This window comes from Aspergillus vadensis, assembly GCF_003184925.1.
Source record: "Aspergillus vadensis CBS 113365 unplaced genomic scaffold BO88scaffold_9, whole genome shotgun sequence".
Classification (NCBI taxonomy): domain Eukaryota; kingdom Fungi; phylum Ascomycota; class Eurotiomycetes; order Eurotiales; family Aspergillaceae; genus Aspergillus; species Aspergillus vadensis.
Window position 1 is genome coordinate 347827 of NW_020292047.1, and position 12156 is coordinate 359982.

General features: G+C 53.4%; 4 protein-coding genes across 4 annotated transcripts; all 4 read left to right on the forward strand.

Moving 5' to 3' along the window:
* Positions 1–194: 194 nt before the first annotated feature.
* BO88DRAFT_404232 (uncharacterized protein) lies at positions 195–2415 on the forward strand. Its single transcript, XM_025706560.1, has one exon. It carries the CDS (start codon positions 622–624, stop codon positions 2233–2235), a length of 1614 nt encoding a protein of 537 aa, XP_025563675.1. The 5' UTR covers positions 195–621; the 3' UTR covers positions 2236–2415.
* Positions 2416–4625: 2210 nt separating this feature from the next.
* Positions 4626–5393, forward strand: BO88DRAFT_338936 (uncharacterized protein; the record flags this gene model as incomplete). Its single annotated transcript, XM_025703005.1, has 1 exon — positions 4626–5393. A coding segment is annotated over one exon (768 nt), but the record flags the coding sequence as incomplete, so codon positions are not given.
* A 708-nt stretch (positions 5394–6101) lies between these two features.
* Positions 6102–7931, forward strand: BO88DRAFT_404233 (putative monooxygenase). Its single transcript, XM_025706561.1, has 3 exons — positions 6102–6226; positions 6317–6517; positions 6607–7931. Exons 1-3 carry the CDS (start codon positions 6181–6183, stop codon positions 7692–7694), a joined length of 1335 nt encoding a protein of 444 aa, XP_025563677.1. The 5' UTR covers positions 6102–6180; the 3' UTR covers positions 7695–7931.
* Positions 7932–8989: 1058 nt separating this feature from the next.
* BO88DRAFT_424840 (putative C6 transcription factor) lies at positions 8990–11255 on the forward strand (the record flags this gene model as incomplete). Its single annotated transcript, XM_025708776.1, has 5 exons — positions 8990–9376; positions 9462–9845; positions 9892–10226; positions 10279–10629; positions 10682–11255. The coding sequence occupies 5 exons, from the start codon at positions 8990–8992 to the stop codon at positions 11253–11255; spliced, it is 2031 nt and encodes a 676-aa protein (XP_025563678.1).
* Between the last annotated feature and the right edge of the window lie 901 nt (positions 11256–12156).

The following is a 12156-nucleotide window of genomic DNA, read 5'->3' on the forward strand; positions in this document are numbered from 1 at the left end:
AGGCAACCGCATTCGGTAAGGCTGATTTGATTGATTTGACTTGCAAACCAGATCCACACTCTGCCGAACACCAAGCCTTTTTCACTTCCCGGTTGCCACTGCCACTGCCAGTCGGAATTGCTATCGGAGATGCTTTCTCGATAACAAACTCCCTCTCACATGCGCTGCTGCTGTTTTGACCCCGAGCTTTCTTTCCTCATCTGTCTAGATACTTTATCACTATTGGCTCCCCATCCCACCCACACACACACACCCTCGCAGCAAGTTGCAGCATTCCTTAACAGCACTTCTAACCGCCGTGTGTGTGACTCGTCATCCACCACCACTCAACTCACTGAGCTAACTAACCAAAAAACCCACCGCTAGTCGCCGCCTCTGTTGGCTGACGCGGCCCCTTACTGCGGGACTCTCTATATTATGGCCTCCTATCTATCTACCTATCTAATGTAGTTTATCCTGATTCAGCCCCATCACCGGTGCCTAATATTAGCTTTGCGATGGAGCCATAAGTATTAAATCTGCCCGCACCCCCTGATAAGATAAAAATTGTTTTTTCGCTTCTTGGCTCCGGTTCCGCTTTCCATCATCACCAAACACCAAACTCCTACCTCTGTATACAACATGGGTGTTAAACCCCTCCTGCTATCGTCCCTTTTATGGGCCGCTAGCACCACCACCGCCACAGCAGCATCACCATCAACAACACAGAATGCCAACCACATCTTCAACTCCATCCACTCCTCCATGCGACAATGGGGCTCCTCCCTCCAACACAACGGCATGTCATTATTCCTCGCCAGCGTTCCCGCCGGCACACAGTTCTACCACGGTACCTCGATCCCCGACCCCATTAACGGCACGGAGTGGCTTGCCTTCGAGCCGGAACATGCGATGGTGTTCGCGAGGGCGCATATGGGACCCCATCCGGGTGAAGACGACGATGATAAGAAGAGGAAGGAGTTGAGGAAGCGCGATGAAGAAACAGAAGAAGAGAAAAGTTCTGGCTGGTTACATACCTATGTCGCTGCTAAGGATTTGCGACTGCTTTACGCCGATGGCATGTCAGCTGGAAAGACACATAACGGGACGCTTGATTTCGAAGATCGGGTCCTGTTCCGGGATGAAGTAGGCGAGAAAGAGATGATGGGGGATCGCGAACGCGCGAACATGTTCTGTCGCATGGCGAAAGAGGAATGGGATGATCGGCTGGATGGGTTGTTGCGCATGGAGGCTGGGTTTGAGGTTATCCTGTGTGATTTTGCTAGGGATTTGAAGGAGGTCAGGGTGACGCGGACGAAGCCGAGTTACCCGTTTAAGGGACCCGGCGGTGGTGGAAAGGACGACAAGAAGAAGAAGGGGGGGCCTGTAACCAAAGGAGATGGGGCATTATGGTTCAAAGCGATTGCTGCGCGGTATGATGGCATTGGGGGTAACCGGGTGACGCTGAACTATGACAACTTTGTGTCGGCGTATACGTATGGACTGGACCTGTTTCATTCGGTCAATGAGACTTTCACGTTGCCCCGGTTGACGCAGTTTACGTCGCAGCAGCTGGTCCCTATCAGGGAAGCGCTGAATGAGCTGGTGCTGCAACATGAGGCCAAGGAGGCTACACTCAACTGGCAGACCGTCACGGATATGGTGGTGGAGCGGTACGCGCATGACATCCGCTACTTTGCATCGGGCCAGCTGTCGACGGTGGAGGAGATCCACGCGAAGATAGAGAAGGTGCTGGGTCCATTTGTTGACTACGGGGATCGCGATGGGGAAGAAGAGGCTGAGCGCTGCTCCATGCAATTCATTCCGGGCGGGGCGTTCGGTAGTGATGGTGATGCTGGGGTGGCGGCGACGGCCGTGCATGCAGTCACTCGTAGGATATGTGAGACGATGGTCCAGGGCTGGCAGGAGACGGACTACAACACGCTGACTGGGCTTTTCCAAGATCTGATGGAGTACTTGGCCTGGACGACGTGGAAGCAATGCAGCGGGTGCGCCGACCACGAGATCTGCGTGGTGCCCATCTGGCCGATGGGAACTGTAGAAGACTATAACCATCCGCAATGTCGCGATGCAACGAACCCCGAAAGCGAAGGTCAGAGCTATTGGGGCCGCCGGCCTGGCGGCCCTGGAGGTCATCCTCCTCCCTCTGATTCTTCGTCGTCGTCCGGATGGATTCCGAGCTTAGTCTCCTTCCTGCGGTCATTCCTGGGAGTCGCTCTGGGATTGCATTTCTAATGTTGGACAAAGAGGGATAAAGATTTTCCACGATTAAATTTTCTTCATTATTTTCGCATACCATCATCTAATTTGAACTTGATTTGACATCTTACATATGAACTTGAAATTCGGGCAGAGGAAACTCCGCTCAGGGGTGCCCTGCAAAACTAACATTTACCTTAGCAAATAGAAACTGCGTGCAGGAAGAAAAAGAAGCGGAACAGAAAAAGGGTCAAAAAAGCAACGATAACCTACCGAACCTGGTTTTCGGAGGATCGGAATTTGACAATTAAGCTGCCCGAAGAACAGTAGAACGGAAGTTAATTCGTTGCTCGTGCGCGGTTGAAGCTGCTCGAGGCGCCACTTCGATAGTTTGCTGCACGCTTGCATTAAGCGCCTTGTCGATCCCTTCGGTCCAGACACAAACACTTTTGCCTGACACTCTCGCCCTCTCGGCCACGTCCTGATTTTTTAGTACTTTGGGTAGCTAATCACAATTTGTACTCTGAGTATGGCGACTGCTCTATGGTCGGGTTTCAGCTGCGGCGTCCACTATACAGCCACAATGGAGGTAGTTTTGCCAGCTGAAGGCGAAAAGACCGGGTTAGCCATGTCTTGTAGGCCAGGATAGGGTATGTTCACAATACTAGGGTAGGATAGGCATCAACCCAACATCAACACCATCAACTGAGGTAATAATAATGCACAATGCTTCACTTTTTACCCCCCTTCTCCCATTTTGGTAACAGTTGCCTTATGCCTCCCTCCCCCCTCCCCTGAAACTTGTTTGCTACAACGATGCTAAACAACATAGTTTCTTGATGGTGCTCCTGGCACCGGCACTTACGGATGCAGCCCGATTGCATTGCGTGCACGACACGACTCGAGTCTAGCCTATCTAGCCAGGACGATCCAAAAATTAGAGTCCCACCAGCAAGTCGATGGGTCTGGCAGCCCAGTGGATCCCCTTTCCTTGACATTCACGGATCACGTACAAGTGCCGTCCACACTAGTCGATCCTCCGGATCATACACTGTCAGGTACCACTGAGCTTGCAGCCGGTGAGCCACCAAAGACAATAATTTTGGATAATGCGAGCTTGGCACAAGGAACACGGGGGGGAGTGGAGGGGTGGATATGGTGTAATCTGTAATCTCAGTTCGTGGGGAATGCGAGCGAAAAGGAGAAATCGCCTCACGCTGAGCCGTGAGTGTAGATACTGCTCATCCGCATATAAATATGCCCTACTGCTGATCTATCCATCCCTCTCTCTTTTCTCGCAGGTCAAGCAAGTCTCTCTTTAATCTTAATCCTAATCCCTCCGCCTTCTCCCTTCACTCTTTCCTCTTTTGCTTCCCTCGCTTCACGACCACCGCTCCTTTTGTTGTCGTTTAGTTCCATTCCTTCGCTTGTGTTTCAATATGAAGGCTTCGATCCTAACGGCCCTCACTTTGGCCGCTTGCTCCTTCGCGAGCCCCGTCGGCCAGCTTCATGCTCGCGACGGCGAATGTACCTGCCAGCCTAATGGCGGTTCGAGCTCTGGCTCTGGCTCTGGACCTTACCCCGGCTCCGGCTCCGGCTCTGCTCCAGGATCGGGTTCTTACCCCGGCTCTGGCTCTGGATCTGCCCCCGGTGCTGGCTCCTATCCTGGCTCGGGATCGGGATCTGGCTCAGGTCCTGCTCCTGGCTCTGGTGCTGGCTCCTACCCTGGCTCTGGCTCTGGAGCTGCTCCCAGTACTGGCTCCGGTTCCTACCCTGGCTCGGGATCCGGCTCTGCTCCTGGATCTGGGTCTTACCCCGGCTCCGGTTCTGGCTCTTACCCCGGCTCAGGCGCTCCTCCTAGCTCTGGTGCTGGTTCTGCTCCTGGAACTGGCACCGGCTCTGGCTCCTATCCCGGTTCAGGCTCAGGCTCCTACCCTGGTTCTGGCTCTGGCTCGGGATCTCAGCCCTCCGAGGTGTCGACCTACCCTGCCTCCCAGGTCCCGACGCTGCCTGGCTACCAGCCCCAGCCTACGATTACATTGACAACGACCGTTCCCGTCACTGCCTCCTCCGGCTCCCCGGAGTGCACTACAACTGCTCCTGCCGCTCCCGCTGGTCAGCAGACTGGCCAACCCGCTGGCCCCGGTGCTCCTACCGGCCCTGCTGGCCAATCCCCGAGCCCTGCCGCTCCCGCTGGTTCTACCGGTCCTGCCGGACAGCCTGCTGGACCTTCTACACCAGCTGCTCAACCCTCTAGCCCCGCTGGCCCTAGTGGCCCTGCTGGCTCTGCTGGCCCCTCTGGACCGGCCAACTCTGGCTACCCTGGCAGCCCTAGCCCCTCATCTCCTGGGGGTGCTCCCAGCTCTTCGGTCCCCGCTGGATCTCCCTCGCAGACTGCCAGCTGTGAAAACGGTCACTGCCACGGTACCGGCCACCTCCTCCAGGATCTGGGCGTTCAGGCCGATCACCTTCTGACCGTTGTTGGTGATGGCACCGAACAACTGCTTGTCCAGCTTAGCCAGCCCGTTGCGGACCTTCTTTCCAGCCTGGGCCTGACCGGCCTTGCTAAGCCCGTGGGCAAGATCATCAAGGACGCCGGCAGCATTGGCGAGCTGGTTAAGGACCTGGGTGCCCCCGTCGAGCAGCTTCTGGTTGTCACCGGCAAGGACACTGGCTACCTCTTGATTCAACTTGACCAGGACGTTAAGGGCCTCTTCGACAGCATTGGCCTGGACGCATTGGGCGAGCCCGTTGGTGACCTGCTGGGTGCCGTTGGCAGCAGCCTGAAGCGTCGTCAGAACTGGGACTACAACCCTTACGCCAAAAACCCCAACGGTCTCGTTGAGAAACTGGCACCGGTGATTGACTGCATCTTGGTGGTTACCGGCGAGGACGCTAAGGACCTTATCATCAAGCTCAGCAAGCCCGTGGCCGAGGTGTTTAAGGCACTGGGATTGACTGGCCTTGGCGACAGCGTAGGCAAGGTCGTCTCGACGGTCGGCAAAGATGCGGGTGACTTGGTTTCGGATTTGGGTCAGCCCACCGAACAGTTGCTCACTGTGGTTGGCGATGGTGGCAGCAAGCTGGTGATCCAGTTGGCTCCCGATGTTGCAGAGTTGGTTGGGGACTTGGGACTCCCCAAGGTTGGTGAGGCAGTGGGTGAGGTCCTTGGAGCAGTGGGTAACAACGTGTAAGAAGTCTCGACCATTCTTTCTTTTTCTATTTTTCCTTGGTCCTATGAACGGGTGATGGAATTGCATTACATTGCATTTATTTGGATGCGATGGTGTTGAGGCTACATACTAGTACCATATACTATACAAGATGTAATTAGTGTAATTGATAATGATACCTAATCAAGAATATTTTCAGTTGACTTCAACAGCACTATTACTATCCAATATTATCTTCCACATTACTATTAACCCACACATCATACATTTCCCAATATTCTCTTATCCCCCATCCATTCATCCGCCGATACCACTCCGAGGCAACCCTACTTTTCCCCTCTCCCCAAAGGCGTACGTAAGCCGCATTCCACAGCCTCTCATTGCCTTTGCCTTGCCCCGGATGTAAATTGATTCGCCCCACGGGGTTTGACTGCCGATGTGGAGAAGCGAGCCGCCAGACTTGGCAAAGGCAAACCGTCATCCAACTAGAGAGTACTTGACATAATGTGTGAGTGAGTGGTGTGTGAGAGGGAGACTTTCCGGGGGGAAAGCACAAAGTTTCGCCTCCCGCTTCGTTCCCTCCAGCAATGAGATCATGGATGATTGTGGGACGTGGGGAGGCCATTCCCCCCCGCGGGTAAGATTATTCCCGCCGTGCCATTTCCGATTGCCGGTCAGAGTTCTCTATTTAATCCTCCAGTTCTCTCTACTTTTTCTTGCTCTGTTCAGCTTCAAAGTCTTTTCATTTTGTTTCTCATAGACACCTCTCCTCTCTGATTCTCCTTTCTTTACATACCATACTATCGTCATGGCGCAAACTCCGCAAGACCTTAAGATTGCCATTCTGGGCGCAGGTATGTACATCCTTTTTTTTTTCTGCCGCCCTATAATAGGGTTTAGTATAGAGAATACGACAAGATACTAATAGGAGTCTTGTTGTATAGGCATGGGTGGCCTGACCTGCGCTTTGGCTCTGGCCAAGGAAGGCTTCAAGCACATCGACGTTTATGAGAATGCACACGATCTGGGCTTCGTTGGAGCTGGTATCCAACTGGCCCCGAACATGGCCCGCGTGCTGGATCGCCTGGGCGTCTGGAAGCCCATTGAGGCCGAGGCTGTTAACATTACTTCCACTAGCGTTAGAGGTATGTGTTGCATTCCCCTTAAGAATGAAAGATCTACAGTCCTTTCAATGTGAAACATCGAGCTCAACGCTAATAATGAAACCGAACAGTTGGTGCCTCGGACTCGGAATTGGCCCACGTCCCACTGGAATACATCCACGACACCTACGGGTATCCCCACATGGTTGGCCACCGGTCTTCCCTCGCCGGCCACCTGTACCAAGGTTGCCTGCAGCACCCGGAGCAAATCCGCTTCCACTTCGCCACTACCGCCAGCGACACCACCTTCGGTCCTAAGTCCTCCTTCACCGCTACCCCCCGCGACCACCCCGAGCAGGCCTACCGCGTTGAGGCCGATGTCCTCCTCGCCTGTGATGGCATCAAGTCCCAGTCCCGCGTGGCCATGCTCGACCTCCTCGGCATCAAGGCCGGCGTCAAGGACACCCACCAGGCCGCCTACCGTATCATGATCCACAAGGACCAGATCAAGGACGACCCCGAGCTCCTGGAGCTCATGAACGGCAACCGCGTGACTCGCTGGATCGGCGAGAAGCGTCATATCATCGCCTACCCCGTCTCTAACAACACCATCTACAACCTCTCCACCACCCAACCTGACACCCACTTCGCCGCCGCCACCAATGCCACCTACACCACCCGCGGTGACAAGTCCGTCATGTTGGGTGTCTTCGGCGACTTCTGCCCTATGGTCCAGCGTATGCTGAACTACGTCCCCGAGGGTGAAGTCTGCGAGTGGAAGCTGCGTGTCCACGAGCCCCTCCCCACCTGGGTGCACGAGACCGTCGCCCTTGTCGGCGATGCCTGCCACCCTACCCTGCCCCATCTCGCACAGGGTGCCGCCCAGGCCATCGAGGACGGTGGTGTCATCGGTGCTGTCCTCTCCAAGCTCCCCGATACCACCCCGGCTTCTATCCACAAGGCCCTCAAGGTCTATGAGAAGGTGCGCAAGGACCGTGCCTATGCTATCGTCGAGCTGGCCGCCGCTTCCGGCCGTGCTCTTCACCTGGGTGAAGGTGCCGCCAAGGAGGAGCGTGATCGCCAGTTCGCTGCTCTCCGCCAGGGTAAGGGCCCTGTGCCCGACAAGTGGGCGGATGCCGATGTGCAGAAGGAGCTGTATGGTGTTGATGCGACCAAGATCGCGCTGGAGCAGTTCGACGAGCTCTTTGCTTCTGTGTAAGCTTTGGCCTTATACCTTTTTCCTTACATCTTTTCTTTTTTCTTATCGCCTTCACGATTGAACCCGATGTATATTGTATATAGAGCTGATTGGTTGTATTGATGATTGAAGGTCGGGTCGTGAGGCGAAGCTGGCTTGATCAATTGTGTGGAGGAATTGATTGATTGGCCGGATTTAGTGTTCTTTTATCTAGCATTGCAGCCCCTTGCATATACAATGATGATGTTATGATTTGATTGTTATACTTTTTTTTTCTTTATTCGTAGTATACTATCCCTGTTCATGCATGCATCTACGGGGTGAATGCATCCATGATACACCCGTAGTTGTACAAAGACGGAAGTGGCTGGCTGCAGATTTTAGTCTGGTTGGTTTGTTAGTCATGGGTTCGATTTTACCCCGGATTTTCAGCCCCTCCTTTTGGTATGATTTTCAAACCAAAATCAGATCAAACCCGAGGGGTTGGACCCCTTGGTCCTTGCACTCCGGCCAGGCAACAATAATGATTCAAATTTGCCCCTCAAATTCGTGTGGGAGATACGAGTATGCCAACGCTGCATTGTACACACGAGTCAGTATCTGGGGGTTCTATCCCTCCCAGTCTCCACCACTGTGGGGACGCTTATTTCGATAGAAAATCAATCTCAGATTATGCGTGAGCAACTGATCATAGGTAGTTATGAGATGCCTTATGCATAAAAATTAGAGCGCAAGCTTTGGTACCTGACAATATCTGAATCGGGGTTTGGATCAAACCCGCGGGATTAGCAAGGATCCATTCCTGCCTTGATTGATAGGTCCAAAGATTAGGTACCGGACAAAAGGGTCTCGACCCAAATTTGAAGGAGGAAAAATTCTACACTAGTGACGTTATCGCATATTACCGGTTTTACTTAGATCGAGGTATACATCCGCGGAGCAAAGTCTGTTATAATGAACTCAATGAATGTGGCATAGCAAACTTGTGTATAAGCCTCGGAGGTAGAAGTATCCTGGGCAATAAGCTATGGTTAAACTTCTTATCAGATGTTGCTGACAGTGGCAAATCGAAGAATCCAGAACAATTCGAATTGAAAATTACAGCAGATCATTGCTCGGGGAGACTCCCGGCTTGGCGCGCGCCGAGCTGAATCAGCCAGTGACGGAGTGGCTATTGCCGCATCGGGCAACTAGCAGGGCTCCTAGTTGCCTTCCTTCTTCCTTCCTGCGGCGCTTCTTTTTCTGTTTCTTCTTCCTCTCTTCTTCTATCTGCTCGTCCCGTGCTCGTTCTCCCTCTCCAACCAACTCAGTTGGATATGCAGGGTTCTCCTGACGCCAGCAGCGCGTCTGACGAACTCTCACCATCCCAGCCAACTCTCGATTCCGCCCCGTCCGCCAACCGCAACTTGAAGATTGCCATCCCTCGGCTGGCGCCGCCTTCCGTTAAGACCAACCAGCAACGGACGCCACGCGCCTGTGTCGCCTGTCGCGCCAGAAAGACCAAGTGTGATGGTCGTAAACCCGTTTGTCGCCAATGTCGTCGTCTGGATCTCGTCTGCAATTATGCCGGTTCTAAGCGCGAGCGACAACAATTGGAGCTCGAATCCATTCGCAACAAGGTCGTCGCCTACGAATCGCTTCTCAGCGACATCATAACCGACACGCAGCGGACGAGGGCTTCTTCCATTGAGGACATTCTTAATGTGTGTAGTGCCAGCGATGTTACCACTTCGCCTTTCCAGAGTATTAAACGCATTGCCATACTGACCGGTTGCCACCTCCCCGCAGAGACACTTCCAAGCATCTCCAGATGTCTTCGCGGCGCTGCTAGCTGCCAGATCCATATCATATCCTCAACTCTCACCGCGGCCAAAACCGGGGATTTCTTTAAACCGCATGCACATAACATTGGCCACTAAACCAAACAGCACATTTCATCCTCTCACCGAGACCCCTCTAGTACAGGTCAGCAACATCCAATCCTGGACCGACCTTGTCGATAACACCACAGCCAGCCACCTTCTCAGTCTCTTCTTTGCCTGGGAGAACCCAACATGGCGCCTAGTCGACCAGGAGATGTTCATCCGCGACCTGGAGAGCGGGAGTAAGCGATTCTGCTCATCGCTGCTCGTCCACACGCTCTTGTTTTTCGGCTGTGTAAACGCCACTGCAGTCTGATGTCGAGTACTGAACGTCAACCACTAACGTTTCTCGATAGAGCTCTTCCTATCACCTGGGGCGCATCACTGATCGGCGGGAGGAGAAGGCTCTGGGCAAGAAGTTGTACTCTGCCCTGCAGCATCTGTGGCAGTCAGAAAAGGATGATGCTGGCCTTCCCACGGCTCAGTCCAGCATCATGATCGGCCTGCTCTGTTGCACCTTTGGCATTGACCGCTTGGGGACCCGCTATATCATGCATGGCGCCCAGCTCAGTCGGCAGCTGGGGCTTCACTGCGAGTCGGCTCCTTACTTTGCTACTGATGTAGAGGCCGAGGTTGACTCGTTATCCCGGTGTCATAAGTTCGTTGCTTGTGGCGTTTTCGATGTGCAGGCGTAAGTGGCGACCCTCCATGTACGCCGGGCCCTGACTGATGAAGCACAACAGACTCGCGGCACAAGTTTATCGAAAGACACCGGTTTGGGATGAACCGCCTGCTGCGAGCTTCTCGCAAGAAGAGGCCGCGGTGTTGGACGAAGGCGAAGAATGGAGGCCCTACCCTTTTCAAACCCCGGTTTTTCGGCCTTTTCATCACACGGCCCTGTGCTTCCGCAACAAACTGGTTGCGATCGTCAATGAGACTTCCAGTTTCGCGTTAAAGTTTCCGGACGTCAAGCTCACCCAAGACGATTGGGAGTACGGCCGTCAGACCTATCAGAGACTACGGGAGTGGCGGGCAAGCTTACCATCCGTCCTTTTGCCAGATGAAAATCCTGCGCCGAATATTCTTACACTTCAGTGAGTTAGAGCATTGATTGTCGCTCGGTGCCTTACTAACGGCCGACTGCAGCATGTACTATCAGGCGACGGTCGTGGCGTTGTGCCAAATTTTCAGTCTAAACGCTGACCCGACCAGCAATCATCCTCTAAATCCAGATTTCGACCCAGAATCCATCAAGTTACAATCCCTGGATACACTTGGATCCCTCGTTCTTTTGTTTCAAGCATCCCACGGGCTGAAGTCTGTTCCCATCGTCATGCTACATTACTTCCTCGTGGGTGGGATGCACGCCATCTCACAATTGCGCCCTATGGACTTTAAATGGAGCTTTGTTCTAGAAGCTTGCGTGGTTGGGCTTTGGCACCTGAGCCTGGGATGGGGGCGCATGTGTACGGCATTTTTGCGGACGATTGAGCTTATCTTGCAAACTACCAAACCGGACCCAACGCTGGTGCCGCCCAAAGTGACCGCTGTGCTGCGGCTTTTGAAGAGCAATCTCTGGACGGCAACCGATGTTACTTCTCTGTCCGCCGACTATGTGGTGCATCATGTGCCGGCTGCTGCAGGACACTCCGGGCCGCAGTTTCGGGCCGCGGGGCTAGAACAGCTGATCCGCTCTATGGACGATTTTGCCATCAGTTAATTGGCGGTGAGAACGGTATTCTGCCGTTTCCTGAATCATTCAAACGTTCTCCGTGCACGATCGTCGAAACTAATCCGTATTGGGCAAGCTCTGCGACGCATGTCTACACTCAAGTCAAGAGCCTACCTCTCGGCCTGCTTGCGTCAACCTTACGCTGGACATCAGTCGGCGACAAACAGCGGCTCCCATCGTCCCTATCTCACAACGACACTCACAGTCATCCGCGCTGATGCAAAGCAATCCCGCCGTCAGTGACAGTAGATCTGTATCCGTCGCTGGGTGGTGCATCTGCGAGGATTGGGCAGTTGGACTAGCGCTATTCTATAACTAGTGATGGACAGGTATATGGTACATGTGTATACCTTGGTAGTAGATGCACCAAAAGTCCTTTCACTTTGATGTGGTTATCTTTCGGGTCATATACCAGTTGATAATATGCTGCTTGATAATGAACACTCAAATTCATACATATGAAAGCACATAGCTAGGATTCAGCCATTCACTCTGACAATCAAAATCAAACCATGAACACCATCCAAACCTCTGATGCCCGTAACTCCTCTAAAGCAAGTAACAACCCAACCATTAATCATCAAATACATTCTCTTCCCTCACTCCCCTCTTCCCCCCAAAACTACTTACAAAAGATAATCACTCCCACTGTCCCCTCCCCAACGCCCCCAACCGATTCCTCGCATGTTTCTCCACCAACGCCTTCATACTCCCCTCTCTCCCTCCCCTCTCCTGCACCCTCAACTGTCTCTCCCGTTCCCTCTCCCTAGCAGCAGTATAATAATTCACCGCACCACTCTTCCCCCCTCCCTTTCCAGAAGAAGAAACATTCCCCGATTTACTCGTCGAAGACGATGATGAACCGGTACCCTTTGATGTCCTAGACGAC